The 19,223-nt window shown below is 38.4% G+C and overlaps 1 protein-coding gene across 3 annotated transcripts in view; it reads right to left on the minus strand.

Annotated features, from left to right (window-relative positions):
- The window catches only part of SYT17 (synaptotagmin 17), an 89,586-nt gene that overhangs the window by 37,509 nt on the left and 32,854 nt on the right, over nt 1-19,223 (minus strand). For all 3 annotated transcript variants that reach the window (XM_074200215.1, XM_074200214.1, XM_074200216.1), the window contains 2 exons: nt 8,470-8,590; nt 4,652-4,807 (listed from right to left, as the gene is read on the minus strand). In XM_074200215.1, coding sequence (XP_074056316.1) covers nt 4,652-4,807; nt 8,470-8,590 — 277 coding nt within the window. The remainder of the gene's footprint in view (nt 1-4,651; nt 4,808-8,469; nt 8,591-19,223) is intronic.

The following is a 19,223-nucleotide window of genomic DNA, read 5'->3' on the forward strand; positions in this document are numbered from 1 at the left end:
AATGGATTTGTAAGTACAAGCAAAGTTATATTATAAATACTACTGCTGAAACATCATATTCACTAAGATCACTTAAAGTATAAATATATTTTTAAAGAAGTTTATTTGGACAAATAAAAGGTAGGCATGCCTTATCTCTTGGCTTAAGTTCCTTTTCAAGGAAGGAAGGAAATCAGCATTTATTAAACGATTATTGTATAGTCAGGCTCTGTGCTGAGCATTCTACAAATATTAATCCATTTGGTTCTCATAGCAACGCTGGGAACCTCAGGACACTGAAGCAGGGTTCAAGTGAGTTGCTTAGGTTTACGCAGCTAGTGAGTATCTGAAGCTGGATTTGAACTCCTTTTCTTGACTCCAGGCTCAACACTCTGTACCATGTATCACCCAGCTGCCTCTAATTGAGCAGCATGGCTTCAATATAGGCATAAGATATGTAGGAGCACTGGAGGCTGACAAACTGTCCCTGACTTTTTAGAAAAGTGTCTGGGAGTGGCTAGGGGGCGCAGTGGAAAGAGCACTGGCCCTGGAGTCAGGAGTACCTGAATTCAAATCTGGCCTCAGACACTTAATAATTACCTGTGTGGCCTTGGGCAAGCCACTTAACCCCATTGCCCTGCAAAAACCTGAAAAAAAAAAAAGAAAAAAAGAAAAGTGTCCAGGGGATGAGGGCATGCCCATATTTCCATAGGTAAGTAGTAACTATAGCAGCCTAGCATTTTGCAGGTGATCCACATTGTCCTCTTGATTCTCACAATAATCCTGTCTGATAAATCCATTTTACAAATGAGAAAACTGAGGCATTCATAGGTTAAATGACTTATCTGTGGTTGCACAATCAAGATATCATGACTCAGGTGGAGCCAAGATGGTTGCTGTAGAAAAGCCTCTCCTAGGTGCTCTCTCCAAAATATTTCAATAATCTTAAAATTATGACTCTAACTAAATTTTCAAGAGACAGAACCCACAGAAAGATCTAGTGAGGCAATTCTCCAGTCCAAGGTAACCTGGAAAATAGTGGGAAAATTCTGTTCCATGGGGTCAGAGGGACACCCACTAGAGTGAAGGAACTTCAGCTTCCTGAGAATAGCCCCAGGGTGCCTGGGAGCCGTGGCTCCCTGAAGCAGAAGCAGTTTCCTGACCTGCATCCCAGGGAGCACAGCACCAAGCACAACTTGTGAGATCAGCAAGGAGACCTCTGCCAGAGCTAGCACGAAGGCCAGGCCCTCAGCTTGGCCACAGCATTCAGTGTAGCCCCGGCATTCAGCATGGCCCCAGCAGCACAGATCCAGGAATAGGTCTGAGCCTCCAGGCAATTGCACCCTGAGTGCTCAGCACACCAAAGGTAAAGGAGTGGAAGGAGACTTCAGAGGTCTGTCCTCTGTCCCTGGAACAGGACTCTGGAGCTCTGACCACATTCAGATCCTGATCAAAGTCTAGGCTCCCCACAGAATGGGTCCCCCCCAAGCCCCATGGCAGAGAGGTACACTTGTGATCATTCACAGACCAGGAGAATAGTCAGAGCTTCACATACTGAGGTCTTTGTGGGGGGTGACCCAATAAAACTCAAAAGCTCAGGAAGCACCCCAAACCAGGCACAGGCTGGGGAAATGAGTAAACAGAGGGAAAAAAAAAGAAACCAGACCATTGATAAATACTTTGTCTATGATCCCATGGAGGATCAAAATACTCAATCTGAAGATGAGGAAGTACAAGCTTCTGCATCTAAACACTCCAAGAAATATAGAAATTGGGCTCAGGCTATGACAGAGCTCAAAAAAGATTTTGAAAATCAAGTAAGGGAGATGGAAGAAAAATTGGGGAAAAAATCAGAGAGATGCAGGAAAAACATGAAAAAGAAGTCAGCAGCTTAGTCAAGGAGTTCCAAAAAAATACTGAAGAAAATAACATGTTAAAACCAGCATAGGTCAAATGGATAAAACAGTTCAAAAAGTTATTGAAGAGAAGAATACTTTAAAAGCAGAATTGGTCGGATGGAAAAGGAGATAAGAAAACTCTCTGAGGAGCTAGGAAGCTAATGACTATATGAGAAATCAAGACACAATACTTCAACACCAAAAGAATGAAAAATTAGAAGAAAATGTGAAACATCTCATTGAAAAAACAACTGATCTGAAAAACAGATTCAGGAAAGATAACTTAAAAATTATTAGGATACCTGAAAGTCATGATCAAGAAAAGAGCCTTGATCTCATTTTTGAAGAATTCCTACAAGAGGCGGCTAGGTGGCGCAGTGGATAAAGCACTGCCCCTGGAGTCAGGAGCACCTGGGTTCAAATCCGGTCTCAGACACGTAATAATTACCTAGCTGTGTGGCCTTGGGCAAGCCACTTAACCCCATTTGCCTTGCAAAAAACCTAAAAAAAAAAAAAAAAGAATTTCTATACAGGAAAACTGCCCAGATATCCTAGAAGCAGAGGGCAAAATAGAAATTGAGAGAATCCACCAATCTCCTCTGGAAAGAGATCCAAAAAAACCAGCCCCTAGGAATATTATAGCCAAGTCCCATAACTCCCAAGTCAAAGAAAAAATATTACAAACAGCCTGAAGAGCACAATTCAAATATTGTGGATCTGCAGTAAAGATCACACAGGACTTAGAAATATCCACATTAAGGGCTCACAGGGCTTGGACTATAATATTCTGGAAGACAAAAGAGTTTGGAATGCAACAGAGAATCAACTACCCAGCAAAACTGAACATCCTCTTCCAGGGGAAAAGATGGACTTTCAGTGAACCAGGGGAATTTCAAATGTTCCTGTTGAAATGACTATAGCTAAACAGAAAGTTTGATACTCAAGTACAGGACTCAGGAGAAGCATAGAAAGTGGAGGAGAATGGTAAATTATGAGGGACTTTATTATGATGAACTGTATATATTCCTACATAGAAAAATGATACTAATAACACTTATAATAACTCTCATTTAATAGAGCAGGTAGAAGGAACTTTTATAGATGAAGCACAGGAGAGAGCTGAATTTGAAGATATAATATATTGTAAAAATGGAGTCAATGACTAAAAGGGAAATGTACTGGGAGTAAGAGAAAGGAGAGGTGGAATAGGTTAAGATATTTCATATAAAAAGTATTTGTTTTGCAATAAGCTTTTGCAATAATATGGAAGGGGGAAGGCGAGGGGGAATGGGGGAACCTTCATTCTTATCAGAAATGCCTCAGAGGGGCAGCTAGGTGGCACAGTGGATAAAGCACAGGCCCTGGAGTCAGGAGGATCTGAGTTCAAATTCTGCCTCAGACACTTAATAATTACCTAGCTATGTGGCCTTGGGCAAGCCACTTAACCCCATTTGCCTTGCAAAAAACCTACAAAAACAAAACAAACAAACAAAAAAGAAATGGCTCAGAGAGGAAATAGCATATACACTCAATAGAGTGTAGGCATCTAGAGAAAAAAAGGAGAGAAGGGGACAAGGGGAAGGGGGGGTGTGAGTGATAGAGGAGAGAGTAGATTATAGAATATTCAGATATAACACATTTTTCTTTTTTTACTTTTTGCAAGGTGCTGGGATTGGCCTGTCTGGGACCATGGGGTCAGGTGGTTGCTGCGTCTCTGGGGTGGTATGTGGGCTTGGAGCCTCTTGGCTCCAGGGCTGTTGCTCTGTCCACTGCGCCACTCAGCTACCCTATAGCACATTTTAGAAGAGGGACAGAGTGAAAGGAGAGAGAAAATATAACAGATGATAGTGGGGAGGAATGGATGGAGGGAATTACAATCAGCAACAGCAACTGTGGAAAAATATGGAAGTAACTTCTGTGATGGACTTAGGATAAAGAATGTGATCCACCAGAGACAGAGCTGATGGTATCAGAAAACAGACTGAAACACATTTTTTTCTCTTTCTTTTACTTTATTTCTCATGAAGTTTCATATTTTTGTGGGGAAGGGGGTATTATGTTTGCTCTTAAACAAGAATATTTTAGTAATGTGTAAGTTTAAAAAAATAAAGAGGAGAAAAAGATATCATGACTCAGTGGAAAGAATCACAGGACCCGACTTCTGATTGTGCCGTGCCTCTGTCACTATTGTCTGTGTAACCTTGGACAAGTATGCAGACCTTATTGCCCTTGTTTGTAAAAAGAGGAGGTAACAACTTCTAAGGTCTCTTCCATATAAAACCCAGGTCTATTTTTTCATAGTTACAGCTATTTGATTCCAACCATATCAATATTTTATGACAGATTTTTTAAATAAGTTGTAGCAGAATGTAAAAATGATAAGATATGGCAGAATGACTTTTCTCTGGCCAGTGAGGCAGGTTAGGGTTGTGAGGCTGCTCTATCACTTCAGAGGGAAACTGAGGCCTTAAATGTCAACCCCCATCACACATGTAGAGTACAAAAAACACTGACTCCAGACTCAATCAAATCCTATCTCAGAGATTCATTATCTATATGACCTCAGGCAAATCACAAAACCTTGGGTTTCAGTTTTCCTCATCTGTACAATGGATGAGTTGAGCTTGATGTTTCCTGAGGTCTCTTCCAGCTCAGAAGGTATGATCTTATGACCTTTGCCAAGCTAGTAGCTACCTCCAACTGAAGACATTGGCCCTGAGCAAGATCAGAGATGAAAACTGGTGACCTAAACTCAATGAGAGAAGGACACCTACCTGTAAATACTAGGCTGGCATTTTCAAGTTCTTCCTGTGGGACTTTGAAACTGAAAGACTCATTGTAGAAGGGATCGATTGTCCCTTTCATAAAGGAAGTCTTCTTGGTCTTCACAAGCTTGAGTCCATGGACCAGCTGGATCTTCACAAAGGGATCTGAGGAGAGAGACACAGAGGAGACACAGAATGTCTGAGCCACAAGAATCCTTGGAGGTCTTTTAGCCCCATCCTCTCATTGGATGGAGGAGGAAGGGAAAGGTGGAATTAATCACCCAAGACAATAATTGCAAAATCCTTAGCACAGTGATACTCCTTCTCTTTCCTTTCCTCATCTTATTCCAAAATAATTTTGTTGTTTAGACATGTCTGACTCTATATAACCCCATGTGGTTTTTCTTGGCAAAGATACTGGAGCGGCTTCCATTTATAGAAGAGGAAATGGAGGCAAATAGGGTTAAGTGACTTTCCCAGAGTTACACAGCTACTAGGGCTGAATTTGAACTGATGAGGATGAATCTTCCTGATTCTAAACCCAATGCTCTGACCACAACACCACCTAGCAGCCTAGCTCCCTACCTGTTTCCAAGGTCATGCTGTCAGCTAATGACAAATCCAGTCTCAGAATTCTCAGTTCAGGCTGTTTTACCAGAGGCATAATCTAGATCTTGGAGGAAAAAATGGAATTTGGATAAGGTACAGATGGAAAGGAAATGTCTTGAAGGAATAGAAGAAAACTTATTAGAATGGAGAGGCAGAAGGGGGCAAGTCAACCCTGGGAAAAATTTTATGCATAAGGAATAAGGATAAGAGAACTAGACCTGTGATCTGATTGGTTGCAGGAACACCCAAAAGTAGAAAACTCATTCTACTGAAGGAGGTTAGGGCCTGGTCTGCAACTGATAGTCTTGGAAAGTTTGCCTGTTGCACTGAATAGTTAAATGGCTTACTCAGGGTCACACAACCAGTCTGTGTCAGAGTCAGGACTTTTAATTTAGCTCTTCATCCACCACCCCAGGCTGCCTCTCTAATAATGAGCTAATACGGCTAGAAAGGTGGGCTAAAACAAGACTAGGCAAGATTTTTAAATCCAAGCTAAGGAGCTTTTATTTTATCCTTGAGATCATAGGGAACCTTGAAGGTTTTTGAATAAGAAAATTACATAGACAGCCTCATACTGTAGAGAGGTAGGTGGTTATACTAAAGATGGATTGAAGAGAGGAAAGGAAAAAAAGACTAATGTCATAAAACCTAACCTTTTGAATTATCCTGGTAAGATGAAAAGAGAGGCCATATCAGAGCAGTGACAAAAAAACAAGAAAAGACTGATATAAGATCTTTTTTTGTGGGGGTTTTTTTTGGCAAGGCAATGGGATTAAGTGACTTGCCCAAGGGCACACAGCAGGTAATTATTAAGTGTCTGAGGCAGAATTTGAACTCAGATCCTCCTGACTTCAGGACAGATGCTCTATTCATTGTACCACTCAGCTACTCTATAAAATTTTTATGGAGGGAGATTTGACAAGAGTGATAATTGATTGGACTGCAAAGAGTAAGTAAAGGAGCATGAAAATTCCAAGATAGCTGGGATGAAAGTGATGTCAGTCATAGAAATAGGGAGGGAGAATCAATTTGGGAAGGAAGATTAGTTCTGATCAAGTCCATTATTTCATTTGACCATTGCAACACTCTGTGAAGTAGGTAGAGAAGGCATTAACTCTATTTTATAGAAAAGAAAACCTACCTCCATGGAAGTGAAGTGATTTGCCCAAAGTTATACAGTCAATTAATAAAAAGTCAATACTAGAATCTCCAGACAGTGCTGTTTATGAGGCAGCATGATATAATGCTTGGATTTGAAGTCAGGAATATGTGAGTTCAAAATCTCGCCTCAGATATTTACTGTCTGTGGCTGTATATCCTAGGTTTCCTCATCTATAAAATGAAGGTATTGGACTCAAGTAACTTTAAGGTTCTATTCAACTCAAAATCCATTTGCCTATTTAGACTATGACTCAAGTTCAAATCCTGCCTGAGGCATTTACTAGATATTACCCAGGTCATGAGGGCACCTAAATGGTGCCTTGAATGCAGCACTGGGATATAGAATCAAAAAGATTCATCCTCATGAATTCAAATCTGGTCTCAGACAAACTTTGCCTCAGTTCCTCATCTGTAAAATGAGCTAGAGAAAGAAATGGCAAATGGCAAACTATGCCAGTATCTTTGTCAAGAAAAACACAAACAGGATCATAAAGAGTCAGATATAACTGAAAACAACTGAACAACAAAAACTATATAGATGTAAATTATCATCATTATCAATATTTTTTTAATTTTTTTTGCAAGGCAATGGGGTTAAGTGGCTTGCCCAAGGCCACACAACTAGGTAATTATTAAGCGTCTGAGACCGGATTTGAACTCAGGTCCTCCTGACTCCAGGGCCAGTGCTCTATCCATTGCGCCACCTAGCCACCCCTCATCATCATCACTATTAATGATAAAGATTATCTGCACACTGTAAAGTTTCACTTAAATCCCAATAATGATGATGATGATGATGATGATGATGATTGGAATTCAAAATGAGAAATTTAAGAAGTTTACACTTCCCGGGTTTTATACACTATTACCTGATGCATTATTCCTAAATTACAAGAGTAGCATTTTGAGTCATCAATTCATAAGCATTTATTATGTGGCACTGTGCGAGTCAATAGAGATACAAATACATAATTCCTTTAGAAGTTGAAATTATACATGGAAATCTTTTACATGAGTATATCCTATATCAGATTGCCTATTATCTCAGGGAGGAGGGAGGAATAAAATTTGGATTTCAAAACTAAAAAAAAAGTTAAATAAATTTTTATATGTAACTGGGGAAAAATAAAATATTATTTAAAAACAAAGTGAGACATGGCAAAAATAATAATAACAACAACAGGAAGGAGAAGGAGGGGGAGGAAGAAAAGAAGTAGAAGAAAAGGAGAAGAAGAAGGAGGAGAAAAGAAGAGGAAAAAGTAGAAAAGACTAGAAAGGTAGGAGAGAACTAGGTTATAAAAGCCAAAAAGAATAGAAGTATGCATAGTATAGTTTTACATACATACATACATATATATACATATATAAAATAGTAGACTCCTCTAGTACAGTAGAGGGAGGAAAAAAGGCTTGGAACTTAACATGCAACAAAAAATAAATTTTTAAAAAAGTTAAATCTATAAAATCATAAGAGTATAGGGGCTGGAGCACTAGACCTGGAGTCAGCAAGACTTGAGTACAAACAAATCCTGTTTCTATGACCCCAGAAAAGTTGCTTAGTCTCTGTCTGCCTTAGTTTCCTAAACTATAAAATGGGGATGATTATAGAATTTACTTCCCAGGATTGTTGCATTACATGAGATTATATTTATAAAGCATTTAGCAAAGTGGCTGATAAATAATAAGTGCTTAATAATTCCCCCCCCCCTTTTTCTTGAACTGACAGTATTTGGCAAATGTGACCTCAGAAATATTTCCAACCATAGGTTTCCAGTTGGGTCACTAAGACAGTATTTATTAGCTTCTGTAAGGAGAGAAATCTGAAAAGCATCTTTCTTCTACCATTCAACATTTTATAAACATTTATTATCCACAAAGTTCTTTATCAGATGAGAAGATTAAACAAAACAAAATCTCTGGTCTCATTTCCCTGACCTGCTATTCTCCCTGCATCTTTAAAAAAAAAAAACCCTTGACTAACCAGGTAGAACTGAACCACTCTCAGGTAACCCATCACCTGAAACACATCTAGTCTTTTCCAACAAATTTCTCTTTACCTGAGCCTTGGCTCATATCTGTCTGAAGAAGCTGCTTGGCTCTTATAACATCAACATTCAATCTTCCAGCACTTGGAAGATAATTCAGTGACAGCAGCAGCTCTCCCAGCTCCACTTCATTCTATGGATAAAGAAGATGGTAAGGAGTTTAAAATGGTGGTCCTGGTACTTCCAAAAAGCAAATTAATCAGCAATCTCAGATACATTTTGTAGAACCAAAAAAACAAATCCCCCAAACTACAACAATACTATTTATCCTGGAAGAAGAAAAATTGTAACCATGTCTTATATAGTTAGGATGGATCACTATTTAGAGTTTAGTTCATCAAGTTCAAGTTATTCATTTTATGGATATGAACTGAGGATTTGAGGGGTTAATGATTTGCCCAAGACACATAGTAAAAGAGAACTTCAGTTTCAAATTCTAAAACCCAAACTCTTTCTAGTGCTTTCTCTCTCTCTCTCTCTCTCTCTCTCTCTCTCTCTCTCTCTCTCTCTCTCTCTCTCTCTTCCTCCTTCCCTTTCCTTCTCTCTTTCCCTGTCCATCTGCTTCTATGTCTCTGTGTCTCTCTCTTTATCATTGGGTCTTCCTAACAGCTGTTAGGCAGCAGAAAATCACAGAATTTTGGATAGTATTGATCATTTAGTCTAAACCACAATCAAAAAGAAATCTCCTTTCTAATCTGCTACAAAAGGAAAATAATAACTATTACAAAGAATGTGGGAAAATTGGGGAACTAATACATCGTTGGTGGAGTTGTAAACTGGCCCAAACATTCTGGAGTGCTCAAAGAAATCAAAGAAAAGGGAAAAGAACCTATTTGTACAAAAATATTTATTGCAGCTCTTTTTTGTGGTAGCAAAGTATTACAAATTCCCATCAAATGGGGAATGACTGAACAAATTCTAGTATATGATTGTGATGGAATATTACTGTGCTATGAGAAATGATGAGCAGGTAGATTTTAGAAAAACCTGGAAAGACTTATATGAGGTAAAGTGAGTGATAAGAACCAGGAGAAGTTATACACAATAACAACAATATTATATAATGGTCAACTATGATTGGCAGCTATTTTCATCAATGTAATGATCCAAGTCAATCCCAAGGGATTCATGATGAAAAATGCTATTGACCTCCAGAGAAAGAAATGAAGCATACTATTTTTTACTTTCTGTATTTTTCTGGTAGATTTTATTACCTTTGGGTCTCTGTTTTCCTTCACAACAGTAATAAACTTTGCATGATTGAACACACATGTTTTACCAAATTGTTTACTGTCTCAAGAGGGGGTAGGGAAGGGTCAGAGAAAGTTTGGAACTCAAGATTTTTTAAAAATTAATGCTAAAAATTGTCTTTACATGTAACTGGGGGATTTTTTTAACTGCAAAAAGAAATCCCCACTGTAAGATACCAGACAAGCAATCACCTCTGCTTGAAGTCCTACACCGAAAGGAAAACCTCTACCTTTTGAGCTATTCCATTCTACTTTTAGATCTATCTGCTGAGAAATTTTTCATGACCCCAAGAGTGCCTTTGCCTCTTTACAATTTCTACCTGGTGCTAATGACTCTGCCTTCTAAGGTCAAACAGAACAAGTCTAATTTCAAATATTCAAAGTCAGCTAATCATGTTCTCCCTCAGCAAAGACACACCCAAATTCTCTCAGGTCACAGCTGTTGCTAGTTCCTATCTACTGCCTGCCTCTTCTCCCTTCCCTGCCCGATTTAATGCTTCTGCTCTCCTCTCTCCATGGACTACTTCTCCCCTGTGCCTCCCTTCCAGACCACAGACGATGCTATAGCCCACTCATGCTCATCTTTTGTGCCCCACTCAGCCCCTCTGACTCCCTCTTAGGTCACAAGACAGTTGCTTTTGCTGCTCATCTACTACACCTTTTCTCCCTTCCTGCCCCACTTCAACCCATGTGTCTCCCCTTCAAGACTTGTGTCTCCATCTCAGGTCATCAGATACTACTATTGCCCACCTCCTCTCTTCTTCTGTGCCTCTACTAAGCCCCTTCCCAACCTTACCTAAGTCACCAATAGTGATTCTACCCACCCACTCTCTTCTTCCATGCTCCTGCCCCCCCTTCTCCTATACTCAATTCAGGTTACAGCTGTGCCCATCTGGCACACCTCTCCATTCCTTCTCCATTCAAGCTATGTGTCTCCATCCTAGACCACAGCAGCTGCTGCTACTGACCTCCTCTTCCCTCCCTCCCTCCTTCCTTCACTGTAGTTACCTTGCTTCCACATCCATTCTCTTATTTGGCATATTAGCCCTTAAAGGAGATAGGGAGGGACAGATGATATCCTTGTGTTTTTCAGATAAGAAAACTCAGGTCTTCCTACCTCAAGTGATCCACTAAATCAAATAGTAAAAATTTAAAGAATCAAGTACCATAGATAAAGCTTCTTCTGAAATGCACCCAATGGCAAAATCTCTTGATAGCACACCAAAAGAGAATTTAGTCTTGGTTTTTCTGCCTCCAGTCTCATCCCTTTCCAATTCACCATCTACACAAATACTAAATTATATATTTCTAACCTATCTGACCATGATACTCTCTTGCTTAAGAAATCTTGATGGCTCTCTTTTGTCAGCCTAGGACATATAAAGTTATGTTTGGCATTTAAAGCCTTTTATCACTTCTCTCTAGACTTCTTTCCAGTCTTGGAAACACTACTTCCCTTCACATACTCTCTTCAGGATCTCAAACTGGCCTATTGCTGTCCCTCATATAAGACATTTCATCTCCTGTCTCCTTACTTTTGTTAAGGCTATCTATCATGCCTGGAATATACTTGATCTTCATCAGCCATCTTAGAATGCCACCTGCCTCACAAGGTTTTGGTTGCAAATCTCTCTCGTCAAGTTGTTAGTGCTCCCCTCATCCCAAAATTACTTTCTATTTTACTTTGTATATAAATTTTGTATGGACTTAAAATCATGCATGTTGTTTCACCTAGAATATAAGCTTTCTGAGGTCAGGAACTCTTTTGCTTTTTTTCTTTTGTCTGACAGATAGGTCATTCAAGGTAGAAAACATCTGACATCAAATCAAATTCAAATGCAACCTGGGACACTTATTAGCTGCTTGACCCCGGGAAATTAATTTAATATCCATGTGTCTCAGTTTCTTTAACTGTAAAATGGAGATAACAATAGCACCTGCTTCCCAGGGCTGTTATGAGGATTAAATGAGGAAATATTTGTAAAATGTTTAGCACAGTCCCTAGATTATAGTTTTAGGCACTTAAATTCTTGTTCCCTCCCACCTCTGGCACACACTAGGTACCAAATATATAAATATATTCTTACTGAATCAAGAAATGTAAAGGTATTTTTTCATAAAGAAAATTATACCAGCTTTCCAAACTGTTTCCAACCCTCCCTCTGCAGAAGCAGTGACCTCAGAGGCTTAAACTATATAAATACAGTGATCATGCCCAGGAGACCACCAAGTCATCCCTTTGATTCTAATGCAACAAAGAGAAATCATTTCCTTTTTCACTCAGCAGATAATAACATCCTGTGTCTGGAAGGGCCATCAGTGGGTTCACAGTCCAAGCACAGTATAGCACAGATAAAAGCTGTCCTAAGGGGACACAGCTGTGTTTAACTCAGTAGGCTTTTTCCAAAGCCCTTAGCTTCTCCAAGTTCTTTTCCACTACCACCCCTCTTTGCCCCTCCAACCTATACGTCTTGTAAATTGTAAATGCTATTAATGGCATGAAGACTAGGAGAATTCTGAGGCTTAATTCTCTCAACTCAGCCTCCCCAAGATCACTTGAACAGTCCCACAACTACCACAACCAGTGATGAGATCAAAAGATGCAACAATTTCCAGAAAGTATTCCTGAAAAAATAGCTCATTTCCAGGAGAGAAGTATCACTGAATTCTTCTGGAGACTCAAGGAGGCATTGACTGTGCTTGCAAGTCACAGCAAATTTTTGTCCCTAGAGAGCTCATAAATCAGACTGATAGCAGAGTTTTTAAAAATTTAACCAAGTTTCATTTTGAGATGCAATTTGTAGGGAGAGTTGGAGAGGGAAGCAAGAGGAGAAAGGCAAAGGGGGGAAATGTATAATTCAATCAATGTGGCTGATTTAACATTGACAAAATTGAATTCTATAAGTCTAGCATTGTTTGGGGGTTATTTCTTTCAGAGATGGGGCCAATTGAAGGACAATTTCGTCTAGTGAGAAATTAGCCTACATTTCAGTATAATTGCAGTAGAATATGGGAGAGGGAAAAAGAGAGAATAAAAAGGATCTAGTATGTCTTAGAAAAATTATAGCTGTACATGCAATTACTGCTTTTTCAATCCAGATGCAGGCATGATGCTGTCTCATCATTCTCCCATCTACTTTCATACCCCAGGATCCCTATTTGTGAAACAGCCTGTAGAGAAGAGTTTGAAAGGAGATTTAGGATAAAGGATTCTTTTATCTTAAGTAAGGGCCTACCACCCCTACCTAAGCCCAGTCACCAATATTACCTTTTCAAAGTAGGTGATGCCCTATAAGATTTAGCACCAAATAACCAATTGTTATGACTAAATCTTGAATAGATAGAAATAAAATTGAAGTAAGATGTCAACAGAGGCAGAAAAGCACATATCTGCTAAAACCAGTACCCTGATTCTATAGAAGGTAGTTAGAGAAGTGATTACACCCAGGGCATATTTGTCTAGTTTTCTCACCTGCAAAGTGCAGGTGAGCAATAACCCTATTTAATTCATAGGGTCTTGGAAAGATAGTATAGTCTCCTTGTTCTCTGGACATCTCCGATCTCTTTCCATTACCATCCAAATCAGAGCTGGGAAGAACTTCCATGATTAGACTTTTTCTTCTGATTGATCACTGCCTCTATAGACTATCAAATCAGGAAACCCTAACCACTACTATTCACTTCATTCCCTACTCCCTGGACATCTGCTTCATGGCCTCATCAATTACCTTGCCACTGCACATATACCTTTTCATCACTCTTCCCCCAATTCTGGACCCATAGACTATAATCAAATAAATTGTCATTGTTCATGGATGGGGTGTATAAATCTACTAACCTGTGGCCCCAATTCTGGTAAACTTATACCTAAGTGCCAATTCCCTGGCCACCATTCTCCCATGTTGTCTCCTCCATTAGACAGTGAGCTTTTTAAACAGGGAGCACTTTTGTTTTTACATTTGTATCCCCTAGATTTAGCATAGTGTTTAGCATAATGAACGCTTTTTCATTTATTCTTGTCAATGTGATCTCTTGTTGGTATACTATGATATTGTCAATATTATTATTTTTTGTACTTTTAGAATTAGGGAGAGTAAATAGCAACTATGACTTCATGAGAATTTACTCAGTCTACTTTGGGGAGTGAGAATATTGTAAGGAGGTTCCAAAGGCTCTGAGATATGAGGAACTGAAGGACAATTTCACCTCTTCTTCCTTCATTGTGCCCAAGGAAACAAATTGTGCATCTCTAATGGTCAGGAACATAGCTCCCAAGTATCACTTTTTTTTTCCAAGTATCACTTTTAAAAGCTAACCATTTGTCATATTCATTGCTCCTTTCAAACAAGTCTAATTTTGCCTTTCTCAAGAAAGAAACAAAGAAAACCCCACTTACATCCTATTTTCTGTAGACCCTGCTATTCATTATACATGAATCCATAATGTGGCATTTGTTGATTTCCCAATGAATCATCTCATTGCATATCCATACTCTCTTGCCCAGGCATCATTGTGATTAATTTATAAGACATTTGTCTGGTTTGGGGGCTGTAGTCTGTGGTCAACAGATAGGACAGAAATATATCCCCATTTTTTTTAGGTTTTTTTTTGCAAGGCAAATGGGGTTAAGTGGCTTGCCCAAGGCAGGTCCTCCTGACTCCAGGGCCAGTGCTTTATCCACTGCACCACCTAGCCTCCCCAGAAATATAACTAGGAGAGGGAAACTAGGGCTTTACCCAGAATACCATATTTAGAATGTTCCTTCAGCATTTTCAGTCCTTCAAGACTAATGAAACAATAAAACTTAGTCCCAGTTAGTCAGAATAATTAGTTTAGATAGGTAGTTAGAAATAGAAGGCCTGCTACTTCATCATAAATGAAGGCATGGTAAATATTACCATGCACTCCCCATGCCCTTACTTAACCAGGAGGTAGGGTGGGGAAGAATGATTGAATTTGTTCTCAATGCAAAAAATTCTTAGTTATAGCTTTGGAGCAAGGTGAATCAGATGATTCATACCGAGTAAATAGACCCCTGATTTTGGTTTACTGGCATTGTACTCTAATTAAAACAGGGAGATATGAGACTGTCAGTCCATTGCCTGAGAACTGGGGGGTCCAAGGACCTCTCTAAGGGATATACAACTAGATATCAGAGAATCCATGAAGTTGGATTTGGTGGGGGGGGGGGGAATGTGTGTGTGTGTGCAACTATTTTCACTAATATAGAAGTGAAATTTAGAATTTTCTTCAGTTACTTAAAAACATTCTTCTAAGATGGGATCAATAGATTTCTCCAGACAGTCATAGGGAGTCAGTAATATAACACACAAAAAATTAAGAACTCCTGTCCTAGAGGGTTCCTTCAAGTCTGTCTGGAAGTTGCTGTGGTTTTTTTTTTCTTTCATAGAGATGGGCTGATGACCTATGATAAGTAATCTACTTCATTTCAAAGTCCTTGGGTTGAAATTCAGATCCAAGAATAGGTTGGGATGTCAGTTTCCTATGCTTCTCAATAACACATGTGCATGTCCTTGATACTTTATCAATCACCAGAAACAACTTCAGCCTTCTCTTCCCAAACAATGTCCCTTCCTCACATGGCCTAAGCAAGACAATGAAGCTGGGTCAGGACAACACAGCTCTGAACACTGAGTAACCCTTAGACCTCTGATTTATACAACTGGAAAAACCATCAAGGTACATTCAATCAATGAACAAGCAAGCATTTGGAAAAGAAAGTCCCTTTGGGCCTCCTCTCCAAAGAATTAGCTTATAGTATATCTGCCTCAGTGGAATAGACCAGACTCTTTCCTACATTTTTCTTATTATCTACCCATCCTTGAATGGGATACACATGCCTTCTCAAGAGGTGGCTTCAGAAAGTTCAAGGAATTGCTACTGGTTATTCTTGGAAGATCTGAAATGCAGCTCGATGAATTATTCCCCTCTCCATCTTGATTTAGTTAGGAAGGACTAGATCTCACATGGACACACACAAAGATCTCTGCAAAAAGATTTCAAAGAATCACTAGGACTAACAGCTTATTTGGTTTATTAAAAGGGAATTGCCTTTATCCCACTTTCCCTTCCTCCCCCAAATCTCTATTTACAAAATCTGGAATATGACTCTGTGTCTAACTTTAGCTTCAGCTGTTTCCACAATAGATTTCTGAAAGCACAAGAATATTGTTTTAAAAGGAATAGAGTACAGAGGGAGGGCAAGAGAATCCAAAGGGAAAAGACCTTGACAGAGTTCAGCTAAGACCTGACTATTGGATACTGGGAATGGTCAATGAATCTCTCATAGAACTTTTCAGTTGCTATTAGGACCTAAATGAAGTACACCAGAAACAAAGAACAGTGAGGAATACTTGTAACAGCAATTACAGTAACTGCTATTCCATAGAAAAACATATTAACCAATACAAAATTCAGTAAAAATGAGAAAAGTAGAACAATGTAAACAAAATAGGACAACTTAATAGCATTCTGTGTCATAAAATTACAACCACCAAAAAGAAATATGAGAATATCTTCCTCTGCTTCTTTGCAGAGAGATAGAGGACTACAGATATGGAATATAGTATATAAAAGACCTGTAGATTACTTTTCTTTCTTCACCTTTTTTTTCATTTCTTTTTTATGGTCCACTTCAAGGGGTAGGAACACAGTGGAAAATGTAGATGTTGCAATAAAAAGGTATTAATAACTTATTTTTAAAAAAAAGAAATTAGAATTTCCCATGGCTAATCAATTCATCACACAAGGTACTCTCAGTTCTCTGAATCATAGGAAGCAGCAAGGGATTATTCACACAATACCATCAACAATAACCTCCCTTTGGCAAGTGGTCTAAGAGACAAGGCTCAGGAACATTGTATAAACAGAGAAATTAACCCAAGTTATGGGGCCGCTAGTGGTCCCATATATGTAAACCCTACATATAAACTCTTTTCACAAGGCAGTTATAGATGAAACCAGGTGACCTAATTCAGCCTTTGAAATAGTATTCTTATGATGGAATTTGAGGAAGAATGTAACATATACATCACAGACCTTTGTTGGTACAATGAGTGAAAAATTCTCTATTCTTAAGAACCAGAGGGTTGATCTGACTTGCAATGATGATAAGTTCCTAGCATATCATTGGTATTGCTCAAAATATCAAAAATGTTCCATCCAGTCATCCAAAAGCAAAATGATCCTTAACCCCCCCCAGGTTACAACATCCATAAAAATCATATTCCTTACTATTTTAATGAGTAGAGACATAGATCTCAATTTAAAAGAGATATCAGAAGTCACATGGGCTGGTTCTCTAATTTTATAAATGAGGAAACTAAGGTCCAGAGATGGCTAGATGATACAATGGAAATATTGATAGCCTTAGAGTCAGCAAAAATAAAATTCAAACCTGCCTCAGACACTTGTATCACTTTAGGAAAAGTCATTTAATCATTCAGCCTCAACTTCCTCCTCTGTAAAATAGAGATGGAAATAGCACCTATCTCACAGGAACCAAAAGATCAAATAAGATAAAACTTTTAAGCACTATATAATTTGTTGTTATGATTGTTGTTATGAATATTATTACCCAATGTGAGATTTGTACCCAAGTCTTCATGTTCCAGATCAGTGTACTTTCAACTATACAACTCTAACTTCCATCATTTGCCTCAAGCAGCTAGCTTTTTGCTACATGAGTGAAGTAAAAATGTTAATTATATTTTTTTTTCAATCTGATATAAATTACACTCAAGGTCAAGAAACTGACAATGCTGAAAGACTTAAGAACTCTGATAAGCAATGACCAAGCAAGATGCCAGAGGACTGATATGAATTAAGTTACCCACTTCTTGACAGAGAGGGTACAGGATGAGATATGCATTTTTGGACACAGCCAAAATGAGAATTTGTTTTGATTGTATATACAAATTTTTATAAGACTTTTCTTTTTCTTTCCAGTGGGGTTGAGTGAGAAGGAAAGAAAATCAATTTTTGTTCATTGAAAAATATAAAAAATTTTTAAAGCTTAGAATTTTTACCTCAAAAGCAACTTCATCCATAAAACATTTCCACAGTATGAACTCCAGGGACAGCATATAAGTGAGGCCCCCTAAATATATCAACTTTCACCTACATCAACACAATATTAGCACCAGGCTTGATTTGAAGAGGAAACTAACCCTGAATTGCTTTCTAACCAAACAAATCTTTTTTCCTCCTGTTTACTTTCAACACATTTAGGCTCTGATCAATTAAAAAAGGACATCAAAAATTCATTTGGTAATAAAATACTATGGGAAAGGACATTGGTCTAGCACTCTTTCAGAAGATACTTAATTATGTGGTACTAAAAGTAGCTTCTCTGTCTTCCCACTGGATTTGGGGTCTCTTCCATCTATGCTTAATGCAGCCAGGAGAAAACTGCTTTGAATATGCTGACTTTTTTTTAACAACCTGTAAAGGCTTTGCTATGCCTTCTAGGGATGACTCTTAATAGGAAGAAGGGGGGGGGGATTCTGGAGGTTGTATAAACCTGGGCTCCAGAGCTATGTTTTCCCCTTTAATATCTGAAGGGTCTATGTTCATGGCTCAGTGACTGTCCAGATTAAATTAATCTACTTCAAAACCTCTGGAGACTCTGGGAAAAAATGAGGCACAGCTGCTACCCTAAGTTGGTTTTTCAGTGAGTTTCACTCCTTAGGCTACTGTAAATAGCAAACTACTTTGAGGGTGTGTTTGCCTAATAACATGAAAAATACACATGTGAAACCTGAACTTTGACAATATAAAGAATTTGCCAGCCATGGCAAATCCAAGTCCAGTAATTAAGAAAACTAAGGATAAGAGAAGAAAATATTATCATTCCTTTCTTGTGGAAGCAATAGCGTTCGTGATATACTATATAATTGGGACTCAGAGGTTCCATTGGTAGGCTAATAATTAGAATTTTTACTTTAGAATAATTTTACTTTAGAATAATTACTTAGAATTTATATATTTTAAGGTTTGCAGATATGATATTATTTTATCAAAACCACCTTGGGAGATAAATACCATTATTATTCCCATTTTACAGCTGGAGAAGTGAAGCAGGAATCAAGTGATTTATCCAGGGTCACACAACTAGGAAATGTCTAGGGAAGAATTTGAAGTCAGGTCCTTCTTAGTTCAGGTTCAGAATTCTATCTACTATGAAGTAAGCCAAATTCAAGTGTTTATAGGAGGTTCTAGATAAACCAAAATATCTATAGCAACACAAAACTGGAAACAATGTAGATGTCTATCAACTGGAACATGGCTAACCAAATTGTGGTACATGGATGAAATAGAATGTTACTGTGTCTTAAGAAGTTAAAAATAAGAAGAATTTGAAAAAGCATGGATAGACACATCAAGTGATTCAGAGGGAATCAAATGAAACCCAAAAAACACATATACAATGTCTACAATGGTATAGATAGAAACTAATGTGTAATTAGAATGAATGAACTTGTTCTCAGAGAAAGT

Source organism: Macrotis lagotis, chromosome X (genome assembly GCF_037893015.1).
Source record: "Macrotis lagotis isolate mMagLag1 chromosome X, bilby.v1.9.chrom.fasta, whole genome shotgun sequence".
In the NCBI taxonomy this organism is placed as follows: Eukaryota; Metazoa; Chordata; class Mammalia; order Peramelemorphia; family Peramelidae; genus Macrotis; species Macrotis lagotis.